The sequence below is a fragment of the Salminus brasiliensis genome, chromosome 20, assembly GCF_030463535.1.
Source record: "Salminus brasiliensis chromosome 20, fSalBra1.hap2, whole genome shotgun sequence".
NCBI classification, from domain to species: domain Eukaryota; kingdom Metazoa; phylum Chordata; class Actinopteri; order Characiformes; family Bryconidae; genus Salminus; species Salminus brasiliensis.
Window position 1 is genome coordinate 1,812,045 of NC_132897.1, and position 21,862 is coordinate 1,833,906.

The window sequence follows — 21,862 nt, forward strand, 5'->3', positions numbered from 1 at the left end:
TCAACCACTTTGCGACACCATATCAACCACATGGGAGACAACCATGGGAAGTGGGGCCTCCATGAGCATCAGTGAGCCTTGGCTGCTCCTGACCCTGTCGCTGGTTCACTGGTTGTCCCTCTCTTGGAGCACTTTTGGTAGGTCAGTACTGGCCTCTGCATACAGGGAACACCCCACAAGACCTGCCTGATGTTCTCGAGAGGTTCTGATGACCCGGTCATTATCTAGAACATCACACAGTTTGGTTCTTGTCAAAGTGTCTCAGATTCTTACACTCGTCCATCTTTCCATCACCTTCAAGGACTGCCTGTTCACCTGCTGTCACCTGCTTCACCTGTCAGCAGTTTTAATGTTTTGGCTAACTATTGCAGCGCATGCAACAATAAAGGCGGCAGCCCACCCACGACTGCACCGGAGGGGAGATGAGCTAAAGGGGACAGAGAAAGGGTTAAATTCAGACCCTCACACAAACACAGAGTACAGGCTGTCGAGTCTTAAGGCTGACTGATGTTTCCTTTCTTTTCCAGGAATGTGTAGCTGGAGAATCCTCCCTTCAGCAGGATGAACGATGCGGTGGGGGAGGGCTATAAGGGGAGGTGGTATGGGGGGGGGGGGGTAGTGAAACACAAGCTGCAGAAATAATGTTAGGATTGTAATTAAGTGAACACAAAGCAGGCCCTCTTTCCCACTGCCTACTCTCTCGCTTACTCTCTCGCTCTCTCTCTGAGGGCTGACGAGCCGATTGAAATGTCATGTGGAATCAGAAAGACAGAGGACCTAATAAAGAGATCTGTCTTGCGAGATTAAAAAAAGAGGCGAGTTTGGAAAGGGCTGCGGGCGAGAGAGGCTCCAGGAGATGTGCTGGAGAGGGTCCAGAGCACACACTGTGGCTCCCTTCAGCAGAGCCGCTGACGTTGCGGCCACTCGCTGCTGTCTGCTGCCACCGCCTGGTCAAAACATGACAGCGCATCTGAAATCTACATGTAATGCACATTTTTAAAGGGTTCAAAGTCTTATCGAACAAGGCACAATTCATGACAGCCAATCAGAACAGAGGTTATTTACATGTTATATCAGTCCTGGGATGGTAAAAATTAATTACAGCTGCTTTTGACCCACATAAACCCAAACAAATGTTATGAATGATTGTGAAGAAAAAAATGCAAAATACAAGCAAAATATAGAGTTTATGACTTTATTTAATATTTTATGTTTAAATGTTAAATTTATATTTAATATTTTAGCAAAATAGAAAAACAGTTTAAGAGGTCAGTCAGCGTTGAGGCACAGACACACTCCCTGCAGGACCCAGTGTGAAGCGTGTTTAGTGGTGAAGAGGTCGGCCTCAAACACCAGCCCGACGCCCATTGCGTTCCTCCTCATGGAGGTTGTGTAGACTGGTGTCCTCAGTGTGTTCTGGGGGGAAATATCAATTAATGTTTGTTATGGTTAGCTTAGAAATATCATTTTTAATGCAGCAGTTTCACTACAGAATTTCAATTTATTTTTCTAAATTCATTCCCATTTTGTAACTAATGTGAAATGTAATTATTATTAATAATAATACTAATAATAATTCAGATTTCATGATATAAATTAAATACTATTTTATTTGTGTCGCACGTGTACACAAAGTATTTTATTTATGACTCATATCTCATGGCACATGACAGATTATTTTTAATAAATTAATTAAATAAATTAAGTAAAATATACATAACAATTAAGTTTAAACTGCATACTAAACTCTATAATTAAAAATACAAAAGAAAATAAAAATGAAAATGATGATGTTTTTTAAACAATTGAAAGCACGTCTAAAAAAATATAATGTAGCAAAGGTAATGTTTTTAACTATGTGATGATGATGTTATTCAGATTTTTAGTTTTTGGGATGAAAATAAATAATATTGTTATTGCTTTCTATTATTTATATTGTGTATATATTGGTAATTTATCTACATTTTTGCATCTGAGTGTCTTGCTATCCCTTTTCTGCTGTGACACTGAGAATTTCCCCACTGTGGGACTAATAAAGGATTATCTTATCTTATCTTAAAATTGAAATTCTTGCAAATTTGTAAATGACCATTTAAAAAAAAAAGGCTAAATCTACAAATCAGTTAAAAGTGAGTTCAAAGTTGGACGGGAGGCTCAGCGTTACCTGTAATTTGAGCCGATGGGCCTCTATGGGTATCACCTTGAGGATGGGCAGTTGTACAACCAGCACTTTGGGTTTGCTGCGCACCAGACAGCCCTGCTCGACGTCCCAGTCAGCTCCCTCCAAATACAGGCCGGATACAAAACAACCTGCAACAACACCAGCTGTTTACGGCACTCCTGCTCTGTTCGGCATATGCATTCCTCACTGCTCCTCTGGCTGGTGTGGGTGTAGAGTACAGAATGTGTGCATTTAGTGCTGTGCAGACGTTTCAGTCCCCTCACATTATTCTACCACCGGACTCTCAGCAGTGAGAGGTTCTACAGCAGAAGCTCCAGATCTCATCAGAACATGAATCCAGTAAAAAGGAGAAACAGGAGCTTCTCATTCTGAAGAAAGAAAGTAGTGAGATCTTGTCGGTGAGCTAGTCTGAAGAACAGAGCTTGGTTCCTCCAGGGTTCTCCTGGACGCCCCCCAGTCCAGCCAGCACAGCCTGGAGGATGTGTTGAAGGCAGTGTGTATGAGTGTGTATATGCGTGTTCTCACCCTGCCCTGGTCTCTCATTGACCTCGTCCTCACTGCGGTACTGAGTGACGTGTGTGTAGAGTGTGGAGCGGTCCAGTGGCCAGCCGTTCCGTCTGCAGGTGGCCTGCACCAGCGCGGTCAGGTACGACTCTGGGATGTGTAACCCTGACAACCACATCACTGTGGGCTCGCCATCGTCCACCTGCACAACACAGCACATTCAAAATTACTACTTAAACATCCATAGACTTAAGATACATCATTTCCAATCAACAGACATTCCAAAGCCCTAAACTCCACACTCATTATAAAGTCATCAATATTATGGTTATTAATTATTATCCACTATGAATTATTCAGTATCCACTATGAATGATTCAGTATCTATCAAATTATTTAGTATCTACTATGAATTATTTAGTATCCACTGTAAATTATTCAGTATCTACTATGATTTTTTTAGCATCCATTGTGAATTATTCAGTATCCACTGTGAAATATTCAGTACCTACTATGAATTATTTAGCATCCACTGTGAAATATTCAGTATCCACCATGAATTATTCAGTATCTACTATGAATTTAGTACCCACTGTGAATTATTCAGTATCTACTATGAATTATTCAGTATCCATTGTGAATTATTTAGTATCCACTGTGAAATATTCAGTATCTACTATGAATTATTCAGTATCTACTATGAATTATTCAGTATCCATTGTGAATTATTTAGTATCCACTGTGAAATATTCAGTATCCACTGTGAAATATTCAGTATCTACTATGAATTATTCAGTATCTACTATGAATTATTTAGTACCCACTGTGAATTATTCAGTATCTACTATGAATTATTCAGTATCCACCGTGAATTATTCAGTATCTACTATGAATTATTCAGTATCTACTATGAATTATTTAGTACCCACTGTGAATTATTCAGTATCTACTATGAATTATTCAGTATCTACTGTGAATTATTCAGTATCTACTATGAATTATTCAGTATCCACTATGAATTATAGTATCTGTAATTCAGTAATTGTATCCACTGTGATTTTAGTATTTACTGTGAATTATTCAGTATCTACTACGAACTATTGAGAATAAGCCATCAATTATTCAATATCTGCTATGAATTATTCATAGACACCCCTTATCCCTAAACTTTAGACTATTAATTAACTAGGTTATTAATTAGTATTCACCATGAATTATTCAATATCTACTACAAATAATTCAGTATCCACTATGAATTACTTAGTTTCTACTATGATTTTCTTTATGTACTATGACTTATTTTGCATCAATGAATTATTCAATATCCACTGTGAATTATTAGGAATGTACTATGCATTAATCAGGGAATACTGTCAATATACTTTTTCAGTGTTTTCTGCTTGTTATTATAGGTTTCAGCTTGAGTGAGGTGCGTGCGTAACGGGCAGTCATGCCAAATACTTTAGCTTTTAAATATTCTATACAGGGTCAGGTCATTAACATAACACACATTACACATGCAAATGAACCACTCAAACAGCCAATGGGCTGTCGGTGGGCTGAAAGGTTTATTCCACACTTCTATTACTGAAGAATAGCCCAGAAGTCCCTGTAGTTACTGAGTAATACGTTGTAGTGTGCGATACGTCTTGGAGTGTTAAGGGGTAAATCAGAGGCCTTTAGGCGAGTGTGCAGAGCCGTACCCATGAGCTGTACTGATCATAGCGTCTCTTGAAGTGGATCATCCAGTTTCCCAGAGATTTCAGAGTATCTGGAGCGAGTCTCCTCCAGATGGCAGGGATCTGACCGTTAAACAGGGCTCTGGCGACTTCGTCCAGCTCACTGCTCATGCCTACTTCACCTGCTAAAGCCTGCGGTACAGATAAACACACACACACACACACACACACACACACACACACACACACACACACACACACACACACACACACACGTCAGCTCATTCACTTTTTCTTTCCTTTCTGCACCACTCATACTCTCTCTCCCTCCTCTCACCCGCTGGAGCTCGACCAGTGAGCGGCTCATTCGGAGGACGAGTCTGTTGAAGCGCTCGAGCTCCTGCAGCAGCACCACAGATGTGGGCGAGACGTCCAGACCGAACTTCTTCCGGATCACGCCAAGGTCGAACACGTGGGGCAGCTTGTTCTGGATGTCCCGTGCTACTTGAGCGATGTACTCGTCTCTACTGATCCCACCACCGGAATCACCTGCACCACACACACACACACACACACACACACACACACCTTTTTCAAACAATCAATCATATTTACAGCAGGAGTGTATAATAGAAAGCCAGTGACTACAGACAGCTGCAATTACTCGTAAGAACAACCAGGTTGAAGCAGAGACAATCTGAAAGTCAGCTGTAGAAGCCTGTGGAAAACTGGCCTCCTTTGTTTTGTCCCTTGTCTCCGCCCTAGCCCCACCTTCTCATTAGTGTTCCCACCTGTGCCTCCTTTATTGCCCTGACCTCTCTGCCCTATCTTCTTCAGGTTTTCTGGTCAGTGTCTGGGTATATGCAGTCCCCGTGTCTCAGTGGAAGCATGTACATGTTTCATGGTAGTTCATGGTGTCTTAGCGGCCCCTGCCTGGTCCCTGCCTGGTCCCTGTCTGGTCCCTGTCTGGTCCCTGTCTGGTCCCTGTCTGGTCCCTGTCTGGTCCCTGTCTGGTCGTTCCGTTATTTTTCCAGTGATTGTTTTGGTATCTGGTTTCTGTGTTTTTGATATCCTGTTTGCTTTGCTTTGTTTTGTAATAAAATATGACTTGCTTTTACGTCCGCCTCCGCCTTCAAGCTCCACCAGCTACGACAGAATCATTAGCAAGAAGGGAATTTTTTATGATATTATTGTAAATTTGCACTACCCAGGCTAACTGATGGCCAATTATTGGTAAGTAATAGTCCAGTTCTCATGGTTAAAGGGAATAACATATCAGAAGTATATGCTAATTTAATTTATCTGTTCAGCTGTTTAACATTATACTCCTTCTAGTCAGTCTTCTATCAGGTCTGCTTCCCAACATCGCAATCATCACCTTTAAAGCACTGCCATCAGGTTAATGCATTAATAATTAACAGTGATGTGTAATTACATGACATACATATTCACTTTTTATGCACCCATACACCCAGCATTTCACTCCCAATGTCTTTTTCCTTTTTATCTCATGTGCGCTATTTTGACAAAAGTATTGGGACACCGGCTCATTCATTGTTTTTTCTGAAATCAAGGGTGATAAAAAGAGTTTCACCTGCTTTTGTTGGAGTAACTGTCTATGTTGGGCTAAGGGCTTTCTACTAGATTTTGGAGTAGCATTGCTGTGAGGATTTGATTGAATGTAGCAACAAGAGCGTTAGTGAGGTCAGGATGTTTTTTACTCATAGACAAGGACTGTTTGAGTACCTGTTTGGGGCTGCAGCTCTATGAGGTGAGTCCACATATCCCGAGCAGCCTGACTGTAGTAGCCAATCTCAGCATTGGGGTGCAGACCAAACACCTCTGGGGTGTTAGCCAGGGGGAGGGACTCAATTTCATCTGTGAAACACAGCAAACATGATTACAGTATAAATCAGTCAGTGCTTCAGGTCAGTGTGTCATAATCAACAGTGTTTGTTTGCTTTATTTATTTAGTCATATACGCCTGCAAATCAGCAATGTACATTATATGGACGAAAGTATTGGGACAGCTGCTCATTCACTGTTTCTTCTGAAATCAAGGATATTAAAAAAGAGTGTATGCTGCTTTTGTTGGAGTGACTGTCTCTACTGTCCAGAGAAGAAGGCTTTGATTTTGGATGAGCATTGCTGTAAGGATTTGATTGCATTCAGCGAAAAGAGAGGTCAGATTGTTGAATGATCACCACACCAATTCAGTATTCCAAAAGTACTGGATGGAGCTCCACCACAATCATTCCAGAGAACACGCTTCTTCCACTGCTCCACAGCTTAATGCTGGGGGGCTTTATGCCCCTCTAGCCCACGCCTGGCATTATTAGGCATGGTGCCAATTGGTTCATGATATTTATCTGCTCCAGGGAGTCCTACTCCTACAGTCCTTTGACCAAATTCCTCTACGTACCAACGTAAACATCCTTGGATCCATCTGGTGGGATCTTGTAGTCCACATCTTTGTTGTGGAAGAAATGGAAAGGCTGAAAGGTATCAAAGATGAAATCTCCCAGATACTCGTCCATGTAGACGGTTAGGATCCTGCGGTCGAAGCTGTCGATGGCTCTGCCCCCGTACATCACCTGGGTCAAATTCAGAACACTGTTTATTCTGTTTACACTGTTTATACACCTTAAAGAACAACAACAACGGGCGCATTACCTCTCCAATCAGGTATTTGAGACTGCCCCATGGGATCTTGGCATCACCTTGACTATGAGCTTTGGTCAGGTACGTGTCCAGGATCTCCATGCACACCTGAGATACAGAACATGAGCCTCATATGTCCTCAGTGGATTAGATACAGTACAATTCATAAACCAGCGATATGCTCCACTACAGCTAAATAGAGCTCAACCACAGCCTGCAGCTGAACCACATGGGCAAAGAAAAAGCCTTCTGGAGGGAAGTTCTATGGTCAGATGAGATAAAGATATCTGGAGGAGTAAAAGTGAGGTATTCACTGTACCAACTGTTAAGCATGGTGGGGTAGCATCACGCTCTGGTGCTGTTCAGCAACCAGTAGAACTGGTACTGGCACAAAGCTGAACCTCAGAATTCTTCAGCAGAATATTAAGCCAAATGTGGACACTATTTGGGCGCTCCAGCAGGACAGCGACCACAAACACACATAACAAGTTGGTTGGAATGGATAAAGCAGGCTAACATTAAGCTTTTCCATTGATCTTGTCCACAGTTCTGGCTTCAAACCTATTCAAAATATATGGACTTTGCTTAAATGTTGGATTTCTGCTAGAAAACAAACACACATTTAACCCAATTCTACCAATTCTACCTAGAAGAGTGGTCAGATTTACCTAGAGATGTGCCGGAAGCTCATTTATGGCTACCAAAAGTATCTGGTCATGGTGCAGATTGCTAAGAAGCATTTTAGCAAATAAGCTCTGGACTAAAAAGTAGTCACCCTGCATGTTTAAGGTGGTAGTATCTTCAGGCTGCTGCAGATGGCGCTGCATGAGGATGATGGGGCTGTAAATACCTGTGGGGTGTGTGACGGGATTCATCGATTGAGAAGAGGGAGGGTTGGATGTGTGGATTAATGATTAGCTAAAAGGACGTTGGCGTGGCCAAAGACCACAGTGTAGAGGTATGGAAGCGTACGGTCATACGGGTCTACCAGCAGTGGCAGAAATCCCATTTAAAGCCTCATCATACCCATGCAGTTACTACCACCTTAAATGTCACACACGCTGACTACGTTTGTTGCCCAGGAGCTGTATGGATATTCCTGAGGACCAAACTTAAGGCCACAACAGTAAACATGCTTACCAGGAAGTCAGACTCGTTGAAGTCATAGGGCACGTTCCACCCGATCTTGCCGTACTTGCGCCTCTCCTGCACCACGGCGTGGAAGAAGGCCAGCACGTAGACCAGGCTGCGGTAGGCTGGGTGTGGGCAGCTCATCAGAGTCTCTAGCGGGATCTTAAAGTAGGTGGCCCTCATATTCAACTTCAGCCCGTTGGGGGGCTCCGTCACAACCTGGACACACACAAGAATTATGATTACACCTCTATTGGTGTAGGAGTAGCATTTCGTAGGATTTCGTCCATGTGTGTGTATGCACAGGGGTCACTAACTGAGTGAGTTAGCACTGAAATAGTATCACCTTGAGGGATTTCTGCAGGATGCCAATGGGGAAGTCTTTGATGGGGTCAGTGGTGAGCCACAGTCGGAAGTCTGGGTGAGGTTTGGTGATCCTCTCCAGAGACTTTTCCAGGTCCTTCAGCCACTTTACTAACAGATGACAGTTCTGCAGCATCAGCCACTGGCCTCGGGACACTGCGGTCTCCAGCAGCTGCAGTGCAACCTGGGAAATGGAGGAAAACGAGAAAGCTAGATCGGATTTTATATGGACAAAAGTATTGGGACATTTGCTCGTTCATTTTCAGTTTTCTTCTGAAATCATGGGTATTACAAAAAATTAAAAATATCCTGCTTTTGTTGGAGTAACTGTCTCTCTACTGTCCAGAGAGGAAGGCTTTCTACTAGATTTTGGAGGAGCATTGCTGTGATAAGAGCAATGCGATAAGAGCACTTCAGTGAAGTCAGGTCCCCAACTCATCCCAAAAGTACTGGATGGAGCTCCACCACCATCATTCCAGAGAACACAGTCCTTCCACTGCTCCACAGCTCAATGCTGGGGGTCTTTATACCACTGTAGCTGCGAGTGTGCATTTGCACATCTGTGTCAGCAATGGGTGCAACTTCACAATGTGGCACTTTTTGGTGTATACCTTCTCCTGGCCTTGCCCCATAGCCAGGAACTTGAGCCTGTTGCTCCCAAAGCCAGAGCGTTCGGCCAGCTTCATCAGGTCACTGGCAGGCTCACAGCCAGGGCTCAGGATGAAGACGATGGGGGAGTTCGGAGTGCTCTGCTCGAATATAGCCTCAAAGCTGATCACTGGGGGCTGCACATACCTGAGAGCGAGACAGACACAGAGACAGAACGATTAAAAAAAGATGATCGACACTTGCTTCCCATAATGCAGCACTCTGTAGTTCTATAACTCCAGATTGTGTCCATCTGTTTCTCTGCTGACTCTGTTATCAGCCTCCTCCTCTTACCCTGTGTTCTTCGGTGTTTAGGACCCCACAGGACTGACCACCACAGAGCAGACTGTAGTATTTTGTGGGTGGTGGGTCAGCATTCTCAGCACTGACTGATGCTGACTGACATGGTGGTGTGTTAGTAGTGTGTATTGCGCTGTCAGGACTGAGAATATTTCTGGTCCACCGACCAGAAATGTCCAGCAAACAGCGTCCTGTGGGCAGCAGTGTCCCGTGTGCACTGATGAAGGACTAGAGGATGACCAACATTAACAAACTGTGCATCAGCAGATCAGAGAGCCTCTGTCTCTGACTTTACCCTTCATCTACAAGCTGGACCAGCTAGGTAGGAGGAGTGTCTTATAGAGAGTGGACAGTGAGTGGACACAGAGACACAGTGTTTAAACACTCCAGCAGCACTGCTGCGTCCAATCCACTCGTAACACACTCTCCATCACCAGGTCAGTCAGTGTCACTGCAGTGCTGAGAATCCTTATGTACATATATGATTGCGCTATCTTACTTCTCTCCCATGGTGATGGTGACGTAGTCGCTGACAGCACGGTACACCCGGTCCAGTCTAAAGCAGCGTAGCAGCAGAAGCTTCTGGAAGACTGTGAGGCTGTCCTTGTACTTCATGGGGAAGGGAGCCTGCTCTGGGCTGTCCAGATCAAACCACTGAACATCAGAACAGAGGTCAGACACAGTAAGTGCAGGGGCCACAGTCTCAAAGACATACAGTTCAGTCACCAGATCATTGGTGGTCCTGTGGTGGTCTCTTTTTCTATTGATGGATAGTGCAATTAGGGGCTGCTAAAACATGTACCTGCACTAAATGGACAAAAGTATTGGGACACCTGCTCATTCATTCGTTTCTTCTGAAATGAAGGCTATTGCTGCATTTGTTGGAGTAACTGGAGGAGCACTGCTGTGAGTTTAGGATGGTCCTGTAAGGTCAGGATGTTGAATGATGATCACCACCCCACCTAATCATCCCCAACTCCCTGAGTCATCCCAAAAGTATTGGATGCTATTGGAAAGCACCATCATTCCAGAGAACACAGTACCTCCACTGCTCCACAGCTCAATGCCCACGCCTGGCATTATTAGGCAGCATGGTGCATTGGCTCAAATTGATCAGAGTCCTATTCTATTGGCAGTACGTCTCTACAGGGACCAGACAAGCTGTGTGTTTGTGTGCATCTGCACATCTGTGTCAGCAATGGGTGCAACTTAAAGTAGCCGAATGCATTCATTAGAAAGGGTGTCCACAAACATTTGGACATAGTGTATATTACACTGACTTCGACTAAAAGTTAAGAAGGTGTTGCTGTTTTGGAGATATGAGGTTTTTGCATGACAGCAAGTATAGGTGTAATACTTACATCCTTCCAGTCACTGGTATTCTTCTCTATATCATCTATTAGTGTTCCGAACTCATTCGGGAAAAGCTCATTCAGACGCACGATATCCTCCCATCCTTGATCAGGCAGCCAATCACACGGCTTCTTCCTCTTACTCTTCTCCAGTGACAGGTTACCTGTGCAGTAAATGCGTTTAGGTAAGAGGCAGGGAAAGAGAGGCGATCTCTCTGAGTCGGAGTCCTGGTGTGCTTCTCCACGTCTCACCTTTAAGAAAGAACTCCAGCTCCTCCTGAGGAGCGCGTCCCTCCGCCTGCTCGATCTTTATGGTCATGTTGAAGGAGAAGAGCAGCTTGTGTCTCTCAAACAGCCCTGCAGAGCAGCACAGAAGTCAATCTGCTTAAAAGCTCTATGAGATTTTAACATTGTATTACAACAATGGAGGCTCCGCCCCTGAATCTCTTTACTGTTTATTCCCATCCGCAGGTTAGAGCACCCCCCTCCTATCACATGACATCCTAGCCTGAGAGGCTTTTGACAATGGGGCGTTGAGCTCTTGCTGGGATTTGAACTGATTTCCTTTAGTTCCAGCAGTTAGACCGTAGGGCCGGTCTGGAGCTGTGAAATGACACTAAATACAAACCCAGTAAATTTCCCTGCCCTTCTTTCTCAGAAATGAAAAAAGGGACACAGCTTTAAAGCTCTTTAGAGTGGAGCAACTGTCTAACTGCTTGTTAAGAGACTCAGCAGATCATAAGGTCAAATCCCATCAACACTACAACCTTCCATGGTCAGGGGTCTGACAACAGGAAGGCCTCCCACCATGTGATTGGGGGGGGGGCGCTCTAACCTGCAGATGGGAATAAACGGTAAACAGGTTGAGGGGGCGGAGCCACAGACCGATTTTGATTTTGAGGCTCAATTTGATATTTATTGAGATACAAAAGTGAGTTAGGAGTACAATAGAATTGTTTCTGGGCAGTGTAATTCACTTTTAGTCCACTGGAGTAAATACAATATCACGCTTTGAGCGCCCCCTCATGGTCAGCTATACACATGACTTTGTTGACAAGCTAAATAATACAGAACTTTTGACTAAAATAAGCTGAATTTACTTTAAAAAAAGCTTACTTTAAAAATAAAAAAAATGCTTACTTTAAAAATACAAAAAATGCTTACTTTAAAAAAATAAAAATAAAAATCTAATTATGTAAAAGTAAGAAGAAACGTTTAGAAAGATTTGAGAAATTGATTAGATCTACTTCACAATTCTATTTTACTTCAATACAAGTGAAATACAGAAAGTGTAAACTTTAATTAGACAATACAATTTGTTTTATTTTGAAAGATTACCCTGCAGTATGTCTGAATACTGAGTATACTCCAAATCTTTAAATATTGCAATAGAATTGTACTGAAAAGAATATCTCTAGAGATTCCCATCTTTACTTACCAGTGCAGCCATAGTTGTAGACATTGTGGGTGAGAGTGCTCATGATGTTCGTCAGCCTCTTGGGCAGGATGGAGTTGGGTAGGGATTTGCGAAGTGAGTAGTCAAACACCTCCAGGAAGGAGGCCAGCGAGTACTGGTACATACTGTTCACCAGGGCCATTTCCGCCAGGACGAAGAACAGGATGGCTCCGCGCTTAGCTGCTGGCCGGTAGCCGTCCCGCAGTTTATCGATGTCTGCGGATGTGCTTTCAGCTAGCTTCAGTTTCTCGAAGACCTGACGAAGTAATACGAATAATTGAGAACTAATAATTACATTCCTTTAATAAATACTGGTGTTTTTAAATGATGTAAAACATAAAATTTCTGAATGATAAAGCAGCAATATTCTAGAATTGGTGAGGAATCTACAGGTGGGGAGTGTAATTTACTTTTACTCCACTGCTGTAAATACAAATCATGCCTTGAGCGCCGCCTCAGCTGTACACATGCTTTTCCGGACAAGCTGAGAGCTCCAGAAGCAGCATGTGGGCTGAGGCGGTAGAGTAATACTACAGGGTTTTACACTAATATGACTCTATGGGTTCTGCAGCGTTACACAGCAGCAGTTCTGGAGAGAGGTTCTCCTCCTGCAGCTCCACCACCAGACCTCCATAGTGCAGCAGCAGCAGCAGAAGCAGCAGCAGCAGCAGCAGCGTTCCGGCCCGGAGTGGGAATGACGGAGACGCCGTTCTCCCCTGTTACAGTCAGTGGAGCATTAGCATGATCCTGAATCTCTTCACTGGCTTCCTGTAGCTGCTGCCCAGGTCATCAGATTCAAAACCCTGATTCTGGTCTACAAAGCAAAGACTGGACCAGCCAGCCCCTCCGTACTTGATGGCAATGGTCAAAAGCCTGATCCGCACCAAGAGCCCTTCGAGCTTCAAGTACGGCTCGGCTCGACCCGCCATCCTTTAAGATCCACGGAAGATGAACGTCCAGACTTTTTACTGTCCTGCACCGAAGTGGTGGAACAAACTTCCCCTGGGTGTCCGAACAGCAGAGTCCAACGCTCACTGTCTTCAAACCCAGACTGAAGACCCTCCTATTCTGAGAGGACTCAGGCGAAGAGAAGAGTATTATGGTCCCCATATTGACTTGTGTTTAGTAGAGTCTGAGATTAGAGGAGCTTTGAATTCTAGTCTATTTAAACTAGCTGAGGTTTTTCTTGGGTAAATAGCAAAGCACTTTTATAAGTTGCTCTGGAGAAAAGCTTCTGCTAAATGCCTTAAATGTAAATGTTAGCTGCTGATTTAGCTGAAAGCACATTCTAAAGTAATCAACCCTTTAATCCCAGGTCATTCTCTATTCTCTTAATTTCTTCTCTATTTCTTAATGCAGTTGTGGTATTTATTTTTAATATGTAAAGAACTTTAATATATTAAAAAAGAGGGCATGTTTATTTTGTTTGTGTCACAAACCACTGTAAAAATACTGTACGTTTTAGTGTTATTTGAATGTTTCTGATGAGCCAGATCAATAATAGTCGTTTGCTAGTGCAGGTCACTAAGTATGCGCTTGCCATTTTGCCAGCTGGATATTTAAAAATGGTGCTATCGGAAACACGGGTAGCAGCTTTGCTACTTGTTACCTAACTGAAATGATCTTTAAGAGGCTTCAGGGCACGGTCCTTCTCCCAAAGTTTAGTTACATCCAACATTAAAGGCAGCAGGGGCTTCTTTTATACAGTGATAGATACACAGAAGCTCACAGAAAGCTCCAATTCCACACACTGATCCATTTCAGTGAAGAATTAAAAGAGGAAAGTAATGATATTTGGTTGGTGTCAGTAGGGATTTAAGTTGGAGCTTCTATGTGGTTAAATATCCTGCTTTACTACGGAATCAGATTTTTCTGTCAATCTGTAATTCTACAATTTGGACATGCAGCCATCTCCAAAAATGAGAATATCATGAAAAAGTTTAATCGTTATTCTAATTTCATTTTAAAAGTTGTCATAATAATATTTATATTCATTTATATTTATAACCAGTATGGTTTAATAGCTCATGAATATCAATGAAATTTGGAGTGAAATTTGAAGCGAGTTTGGGGGCGGAGTTTAACCACAACCACTGCATGGGTCGTCCTAGGTAAGATATCCTAAATAAAGGTAATAAGGCTCAACATGCTCATGTGGGGTTCATTCGGGTGGAACGTGGGCTAGGTGGGTTCCAGGTGGGTATGGGCTCTGAGTGGGTTTGGACATGAGTTGTTACTGGGACCCAGTTGGGCTTCCCAAATCTCACAAGAGTCCCATCTAGGCCCAGATGTGTAGCGTACAACCCAGATGGGGCCCATGTTTAACCCCCTCCTGGTCCCATCACTGACCCTGATGGGCTTCCATATGTGGGGCCAACATATGGAAGCCAACACAACATTTTGGTGCCCAGTTGGGCTGCTCATACAGACCCACATGGGCATGTTCTCTGTGTGTGTGTGTGCTGGACAGACCTCGCTGGCCTTGGATTTGGTCTCTTCAAGTGTTTGGACGAGTTCAACGTTATCCAGCATGTTTCCTGTGGAGGTGGCGAGCTCTCGGAGCAGAGAGTCCTCCAGGTCTTTGAGGAGCCGCTTGTTCTCACTGGTCTCCTGGATCAGACGCTCCCTCTGCTCTTCCAGCTCCTTTCGCTCGAAGCCCACGATCACGCTCAGGAGCTGGTCCTCCAGACCCTTCAGAGTGACTGAAACACAGAATACACACAGACAGCTTCAGGAAACTGAACAGACTTAGAAATATTAACCCTTATGGCCAGAGCACCCGACCAAACAATCTGGGACAAACCCCAACGCTCGAGAACATCCTGCAGAACAACAAACAACAAACACCACTGAACTGACATTCAACTAACTTAATGACCGCCCACTGACCTGTCCGACCTGTTAGAAGACCGCTAAGGTCCACCACTGCTCTATTTATCCAGTTAAACCAGACTATTTACACTGTTTGCAATGAACCAAACACGCAGCTGATCATTGTTATTTCAGCACAGATCATATCCTTAATATGCTTAAAACGCTAAAATATTAACATTGCCCAGCTCTAGTTGTGGGTTCCATACCCGAAAGCAAGGTCCCAGCTCCCTGGGCGCCGCAGTGGCTGCAATGGCTGCCCACTGCTCCGGGCACATGTGCTCACAGTCACTGTGTGTGTATGAGTTCACTGCACGGATGGGTTAGAGGCCAAATTCCATCTGTGTCCAACACTAATGGTGAAGATGGTTGTCTAGTCTTGTCTTTAAAGGTTACAAGCAATTATCATAATCCGAAAGATCCGGCTTGACAAGGTCCTTCATACTTTAAAAGCAGAACTATTGATAAGAAAGGACCACTGCACTGTCCCTCACCGGTGTAATTGATGACCATGGCTTTTCCAAACACTGCAGGAGAGTACTTAGGGTTGGCCAGTTTGGTGTTGAGGTACAGTTTGAAGTTGGGATCATAGTCGACTTCCTTGTCTCCGAGCACGATGACCTGCCGACCCTCAGCTCCTTTAACGTTCTTCTCCAGGACGTTATCGATGACTGGGTCAATGTACTCGTCCACATCTTGGAAGAGGAAAGGGAATCCATACTTGATGGCCATCTCCAGCTGCTTCAGAAAGTCTGGATCGTTGAATGAGGAGATCTGCAAGCATGAATACAGGTAATTGGTTAATTACATATACACACTAAGCCTCAGTAAAACACTGCTATAAGAGTAAACACTAATAATATCACTCCTACAGAAAGTGGAGGTGGTGGTTCTCCATCACTGTGTTCATCATTAGAACATCTCCAAAGTTCTCCTCTCTCATGGAGTCTAGTATTATTTAGAGTTCTCCCCAGATCAACACCTGGTTTGATGGTAAATCAGGGCTTAATGATGGTAAATCAGGTGAGCTGCTGCTGCTGCTGCTGCTGCTGCTGCTGCTGCTGCTGATGGAGGTGAACACATCCTCCACGCTGTGCTGGCTGGACTGGGGGGCGTCCTGGAGAACACTGGAGGAACCGAGCTCTGTTCTTCAGACTAGCTCACCGACAAGATCTCACTACTTTCTTTCTTCAGAATGAGAAGCTCTTGTTTCTCCTTTTTACTGGATTTATGTTCACCTGCTTTATCTGTTCTGAGGAGATCTGGAGCTTCTACAGTAGAATCTCTCTCACGGGGGGTTAGAGTGATGGGATTATAGGAGTAAAACCTCTGAACAGGACTGTATAATAAAGCAGACTCTTTGTGCAGCTCCTAGATTTTGGAGGAGACCTTACAGTAAGCCTTTCATGAGTCATAATAAAATATCTAAAAAATATCTCAGCAGATGTAGCTGTGTTAAGCACCTTGAGGTTGTTCTTCTCCTCTTTTTTCTTGATCCAGTTGAGGGCTTGCTGCTGGGGATCGATGCACATGGGGAAGCGGCTGGCTCTGGTGGTCAGGATGCCGTTCTGCACTGACAGCTCATCAGGTGGGAGACCCTCAGATCCCCATCTACAGTACAACCACACAAGTGATATTTGGATCACACACACAGAGTCGACCCAAGGTATACTCGAATTACGAGGCCGCTTAGGGCCCCAAAACCTACCGGGGGGGCCCCCAAGAGCACCAAGAAATAAAAAAAAAACATATTTTTAAATAATTTTATTTTTCCCTAGTTACCCAAATGAAAATCTGTTTAGGGCTCCATGAAAGCTTGGTCTGTCCCATCCTCCCCCCACATGCAACAAACAAACAAACTAACATGATACACAAAACTAAAAAAGCAAGCAGGACGCTTCTGAGGAAAGCCACAGAGAGGCCAATAGTCACTAGAAGAGACTGGAGTCAACCATACTAACATATATATCATATATACTGTATATATTTAACCTTGTATCTTGATTTTTGCCATTTGTCACATAATGCGAGTCTAACAGTTAAAAGTTGCTGTCTATATAAGAGATATATGCCCACACTTCTCATACCTGCTTATCTCCACCTCATCAGTAAGCAGGCTCTCTATGCGGAAGGGATGGCTGAGGGGGATGCCTCTCTCCAGCACGTCTTTCTGCCACACCTCGTACACCATCTCGTTGCGGAAGTCCCAGTTGAAGGCTCCCTCGTAGCTCAGGAAAGCAGCGCAGATCAGGCAGTCTCCCAGCAGACGCACACGCTTCTTCTTCAGCTCCTCCAGGTCCTCCGTCCAGCTGCAGCACACAGAATGACTTTCGTTCACTAAGAAATCACCGCAATCCAGAAAGAATACCTGGAAAGCTGAAGAACTGCTTCTTATCCCGTTTACAGATCGTCAAATTCAACTTATTAGGTATTATAAAGTAATATTAAGTATTTAGATTTTGTATTTAGACAACTTATTAGGTATTGATCAAGCCTTTTCTGCGATGAATCAGGTGATTGATCTGTGATGGTCTGATGGGCTGTACTAGTGCTGTACTAGCACTGATTCTTATCTTATTAGATGAACTGCATATTAGTCAGACGTGATGTTACATGGGTTTTAGTGATGGTTATTATAATATTTAGCAGTGCAGTTGTATCAACCTTGTATAACATCATAATAAAAAAATATATATATATATTTAAAACTTTATTCTAATTATTATTACAGGTTCTTTATTATTTATTGAACTTTATTCTAAACTTCTCCCAATTCACAATTTTTCCATCTGATCAACAATCCAGTCTGAGTTGAGCCTCAAAATCATCAGTAAATGAGCTGCAGCTAAAACTGATTAAACACTGTGTAAGATGTTTAGTCTGTGGCTCCGCCCCCTCAACCTGTTCACTGCTTATTTCCATCTGCAGGTTAGAGAACCCCCCCCCAAATTATGGAGTGAGCCTTCCTATTCTCAGAATCCTGATCATGGAAGGCTGCAGTGTTGATGGGATTTGAACTTATGACAAGCAGGCAGTTAGACAGTCGCTCCATTCTAGAGTTGTGAAGCCGTGTCCATTTCGGAGTCTGAGAAATAAGGGAAGGGAATGTATTGGGTTTGTATTTAGTGTAATGTTACAGCTCTAGACCGGCCCTACGGTCTAACTGCTGCTCATCAAGTGTGAGTAGGACATATGTTCAAACCCCAGCAAGAACTCATGACAGATTGAGGGAGCCTCAATGTTTCTGAAGCTCAAATCAGTCGGCATCACAGAGCAGGATGCTCATAGAGCACAGACCAAGAGACGTTCATGCAGAGTACTTTTTCTGGGTTGGTACTTTGCATTCATGTATCAGAATCAGGGATAAAAAAAGCTGGACTTATGCATGTTCAAGCTAACATTCAAATAATAGAGCCTTTAAGCTCTTCTGAATTTCAGAATCAGCTGATAGATTAGTTTAGGAACCACACTCTGAGGGTGCCAGACCTTCAGGAGCAGGTTTGTGCAGTCTTAGAGCTCATGCTGTTCTACAAGCTGACCGTTCGTTCTCAGATCCAAGCCCTGAGATGAGTTTGTCCGCAGCGATGAGCCTGCGCTCCATGAGCTCGGCCTCCTCCTGCAGCAGCTGTTTCTCGCCCATGGCGGCACTGTACTTGTCCCCTAGAGCGCCCAGCTCCTTTTGGATGGTCCCCAGCTCGCTCTGGATCCGCTCCAGCTCACGCTTGCTCTGGAAGAAGTTCTTCTCCAGCCGGGCCACCTGGAAAACAGCAGAATTTACCAATGGTTGATATGGGATCAGGTCTGTTTGCTCGGGGTGGGTTCCCAGACAGGAATTAAGCCTAGTCACGGACTACAATTTCCTTTCAATGGGAAATCGCCAATCAAAATGATGCTGTAGTCCAGAACTAGGCTTAATCCATATCTGGGAAACTGTCCATAAATGTATTATTTAATTATGTATCAATGTATTAATGTATAATGTATTAATGTATAATGTATTATTTATATATACCATAAATATCTCAATGCAAAATAATATACCGTATTTATGTTAACTCACTTAAAATTCAATTAAAGCAATAATTCCCTTAAAATTAAAAGGTTTAGCTGTGTCAGGATTATGTAAACATATATAATTATAACCTTTAGGAAATCTTATTCTCTGCACTTTTTACATGGATTATGCTGTGAACTTTAAAATGCAAACCAATCTGAACAACCTGGATGTCACGCTCCCTGGTCTGCCTCCAAACTGACGCTGTGCAGGACTCCATATCCCAGAATACCTCTTGTTCCTCTATGACAGTCACGGGATCTCGAGCAACCAATCAGGGACAGTTTCTAACCGGTTTCACCTGTGTCTATTGTTTTATTTGGATATTAAAGCCTGCATGTTTAGTTCTCGTTGCGAAAGTACTGCCATTGATTGTCGTAGCATACTGAGCCTTTATTTACCTTCTGCCTTTCTGTGTTCTCCACCTGTTTTGCTGGCTAACGTTTTTTGGATACTGCCTACTCCTGGTTTTGACCTCTGCTTTGTTTCTCGATTACGTCCCTGCCTTTTCTACGTATCCTTCTGCCTCGTTGGTCCGGTTAAATTTCTGGCGTACCACTGGAGAAGATTAAAAATCCCTCCCAAAGAGAAAAACTTGCGGAAACCTAAACCACCACCACAGCAAAGCCACCACTACAGCAAAACATGGCTCTACAAAGTGCCAGTCTGAGAGGGTGCTCCTTCTCTTAAAGATTTGATGACAAATTAAAAAATAATAAAAGAAATTACTCTGTACTGATCATTTGTATGCCTTTCCTAATGTTTAGAAGAGAACGTGGATGATAACGTGAACTTTAAAAAGCAAAGGAGCAAAATGATCGGATATTGATTTTGTTATCTGCTGAAAAAAAAAATCATCATTGTTTTCTAAAGACGTGCCTGAAAGTCTGTCAGTGCGTCTCTAGGTTTAGAAAAGCAGCAGAAAGTCTGAAAGTCTCTGAAATGTCCAACCTTCTCTCTCTTGGGTTTAATCTCTCTAGCCACATCGCAGTAGCCCATCACAGCCTCCACAAACTTCAGCATGCCGGAGCCGGCTTTACTGATGGCCTGCATCTCCTCGAATGACGTGTTCAGGTTCTTCAGGAAGCCTGGAGAGAAACACACGAGAGCAACAGTAGTGCACACACTGCAAAATATTCAGTACACTGTATGTAGAAACACAGACATCAAATTAATGCTCTATTCATGAACAAATATATTCTATAAATATAATCATTTATTTATCTAACAGTATTATGACCTATTATTATCTGTCACTATTATCTTATCATTATGCTTAAAGCATTATGTTGTGCTTTTACCATAAAAGAGCAGTTTCAGAATCCTGTTGATGCTCCACTGACTGTAACAGGGAGAATGGCATCTCTGGGCCCATTACAGTGCTACTACATTACGAACCTCTTTCCAGAACTGCTGTGTAACGCTGCGTAACCCACAGAGTCATATTAGTGTTAAATCCTGTAGTGTTACAGCCCACACGCTGCTCTACCTTCAGGTGCTGCTTCTAGAGCTATCAGACTGTCCAGAAATGTATGTGTACAACTGTCCATGAGGGGGCGCTCAAAGTGTGATTTGTATTTACTGCAGTGGGGTAAAAGTTGAATCTCTATATTTTTTATAGAACTGTGAGATGCACTCCCCACAAGTAGAGGGAGCCTAAGAGCAGAAAATACAGATTTTCTTATAATGCTGCTTTAAACATGGTAAAATCACTGAAATGCAAGCCTCTCTCTTCAGCTTTCAAGGATTCCAGTGTAAGCAACTATTGTTATTAACATAAATATGTTCTGTGTACATTTTATTGTTACTAGAAATATTATTGATAGCTGTTTTGATTATTTAATTCGATTTTTTATTTTAAAGCTATGCTCAAAATTTACAATTTACACATGCTCTTCGAGAAACATCAAACATGTTTTTTTGATTAAAATATTGATCCTAAAGAAGAGCAGAGCAAAAGCAAGGTGTCATCACAGTGCACCCTACCTCGGACAGTCTTCACCTGGCCACCGCTGATGGAGTCGCAGTCCATCTCCATGAGCGAGCGCAGGAAATTGGCCTCGGACATCATGCCTTTGGCTGTCTTCCAGCTGATCTCCTTATAGCCACGCATGACTAGGATGCACTCACACACCACCTGTACCTGCTTGGGTGGCTTGGCAAAAGACCTGCACACCATGGGGGGGGTGGGGGGAGAAAACATTGGTTAAACCTCACCTAAAATCACAACAACGAATGAGGGCGGTTCAGTTGCCTTGTCACCACTTCGACCATCTATATATGGGCCGTTAATTCGGTTTCAGATAGCAGAACCTCAGTGGCCAGTGACAGGGGGCTGTCAGTCATGCACGTTCATTAGAATGCTAAGACCCACCCCGGCCGGTTCTCAGAGAGGTGTGAGGAGAGCACTGTGCTCCCAGCAGTTTAGTGTCAATGTTCAGGTAAACCAGAACCTGATCTCAGTGACGTCAGACTTGTCCAGGTCCTGCAGGGCGATGCGAGCTGCCGCCAATGCAGGTAGAGCCTCGGCCAGGGAGCTCTCGGCGTCCTTCTTCTCTACTGCTATCACTTTATTCTGCTCTTCTATCTCTTTGGCCTTCTCCTCTGCCAGCTTCTTCTTCTCCTCAGCTTCATGGGGGAGAAAAAAAAGAGTAGTTAGAA

At 43.5% G+C, this 21,862-nt stretch overlaps 1 protein-coding gene across 1 annotated transcript in view; it reads right to left on the reverse strand.

The window, feature by feature from the left end:
* Window positions 1-1,269: 1,269 nt before the first annotated feature.
* The window catches only part of dnah10 (dynein axonemal heavy chain 10), an 80,417-nt gene continuing 59,824 nt past the window's right edge, over window positions 1,270-21,862 (reverse strand). Inside the window, exons 57-79 of the mRNA XM_072664345.1 lie at window positions 21,655-21,829; window positions 21,188-21,369; window positions 20,153-20,289; window positions 18,687-18,904; window positions 17,235-17,456; window positions 16,611-16,758; window positions 15,642-15,921; window positions 14,749-14,978; window positions 12,259-12,532; window positions 11,073-11,177; window positions 10,830-10,984; window positions 9,968-10,122; window positions 9,132-9,315; window positions 8,504-8,704; window positions 8,167-8,376; window positions 7,039-7,134; window positions 6,788-6,959; window positions 6,112-6,243; window positions 4,703-4,914; window positions 4,390-4,557; window positions 2,708-2,888; window positions 2,165-2,310; window positions 1,270-1,416 (exon numbers count right to left, since the gene is read on the reverse strand). Of these exons, the coding sequence (XP_072520446.1) occupies window positions 1,270-1,416; window positions 2,165-2,310; window positions 2,708-2,888; window positions 4,390-4,557; window positions 4,703-4,914; window positions 6,112-6,243; window positions 6,788-6,959; window positions 7,039-7,134; window positions 8,167-8,376; window positions 8,504-8,704; window positions 9,132-9,315; window positions 9,968-10,122; window positions 10,830-10,984; window positions 11,073-11,177; window positions 12,259-12,532; window positions 14,749-14,978; window positions 15,642-15,921; window positions 16,611-16,758; window positions 17,235-17,456; window positions 18,687-18,904; window positions 20,153-20,289; window positions 21,188-21,369; window positions 21,655-21,829 (4,130 nt within the window). The remainder of the gene's footprint in view (window positions 1,417-2,164; window positions 2,311-2,707; window positions 2,889-4,389; window positions 4,558-4,702; window positions 4,915-6,111; window positions 6,244-6,787; window positions 6,960-7,038; window positions 7,135-8,166; window positions 8,377-8,503; window positions 8,705-9,131; window positions 9,316-9,967; window positions 10,123-10,829; window positions 10,985-11,072; window positions 11,178-12,258; window positions 12,533-14,748; window positions 14,979-15,641; window positions 15,922-16,610; window positions 16,759-17,234; window positions 17,457-18,686; window positions 18,905-20,152; window positions 20,290-21,187; window positions 21,370-21,654; window positions 21,830-21,862) is intronic.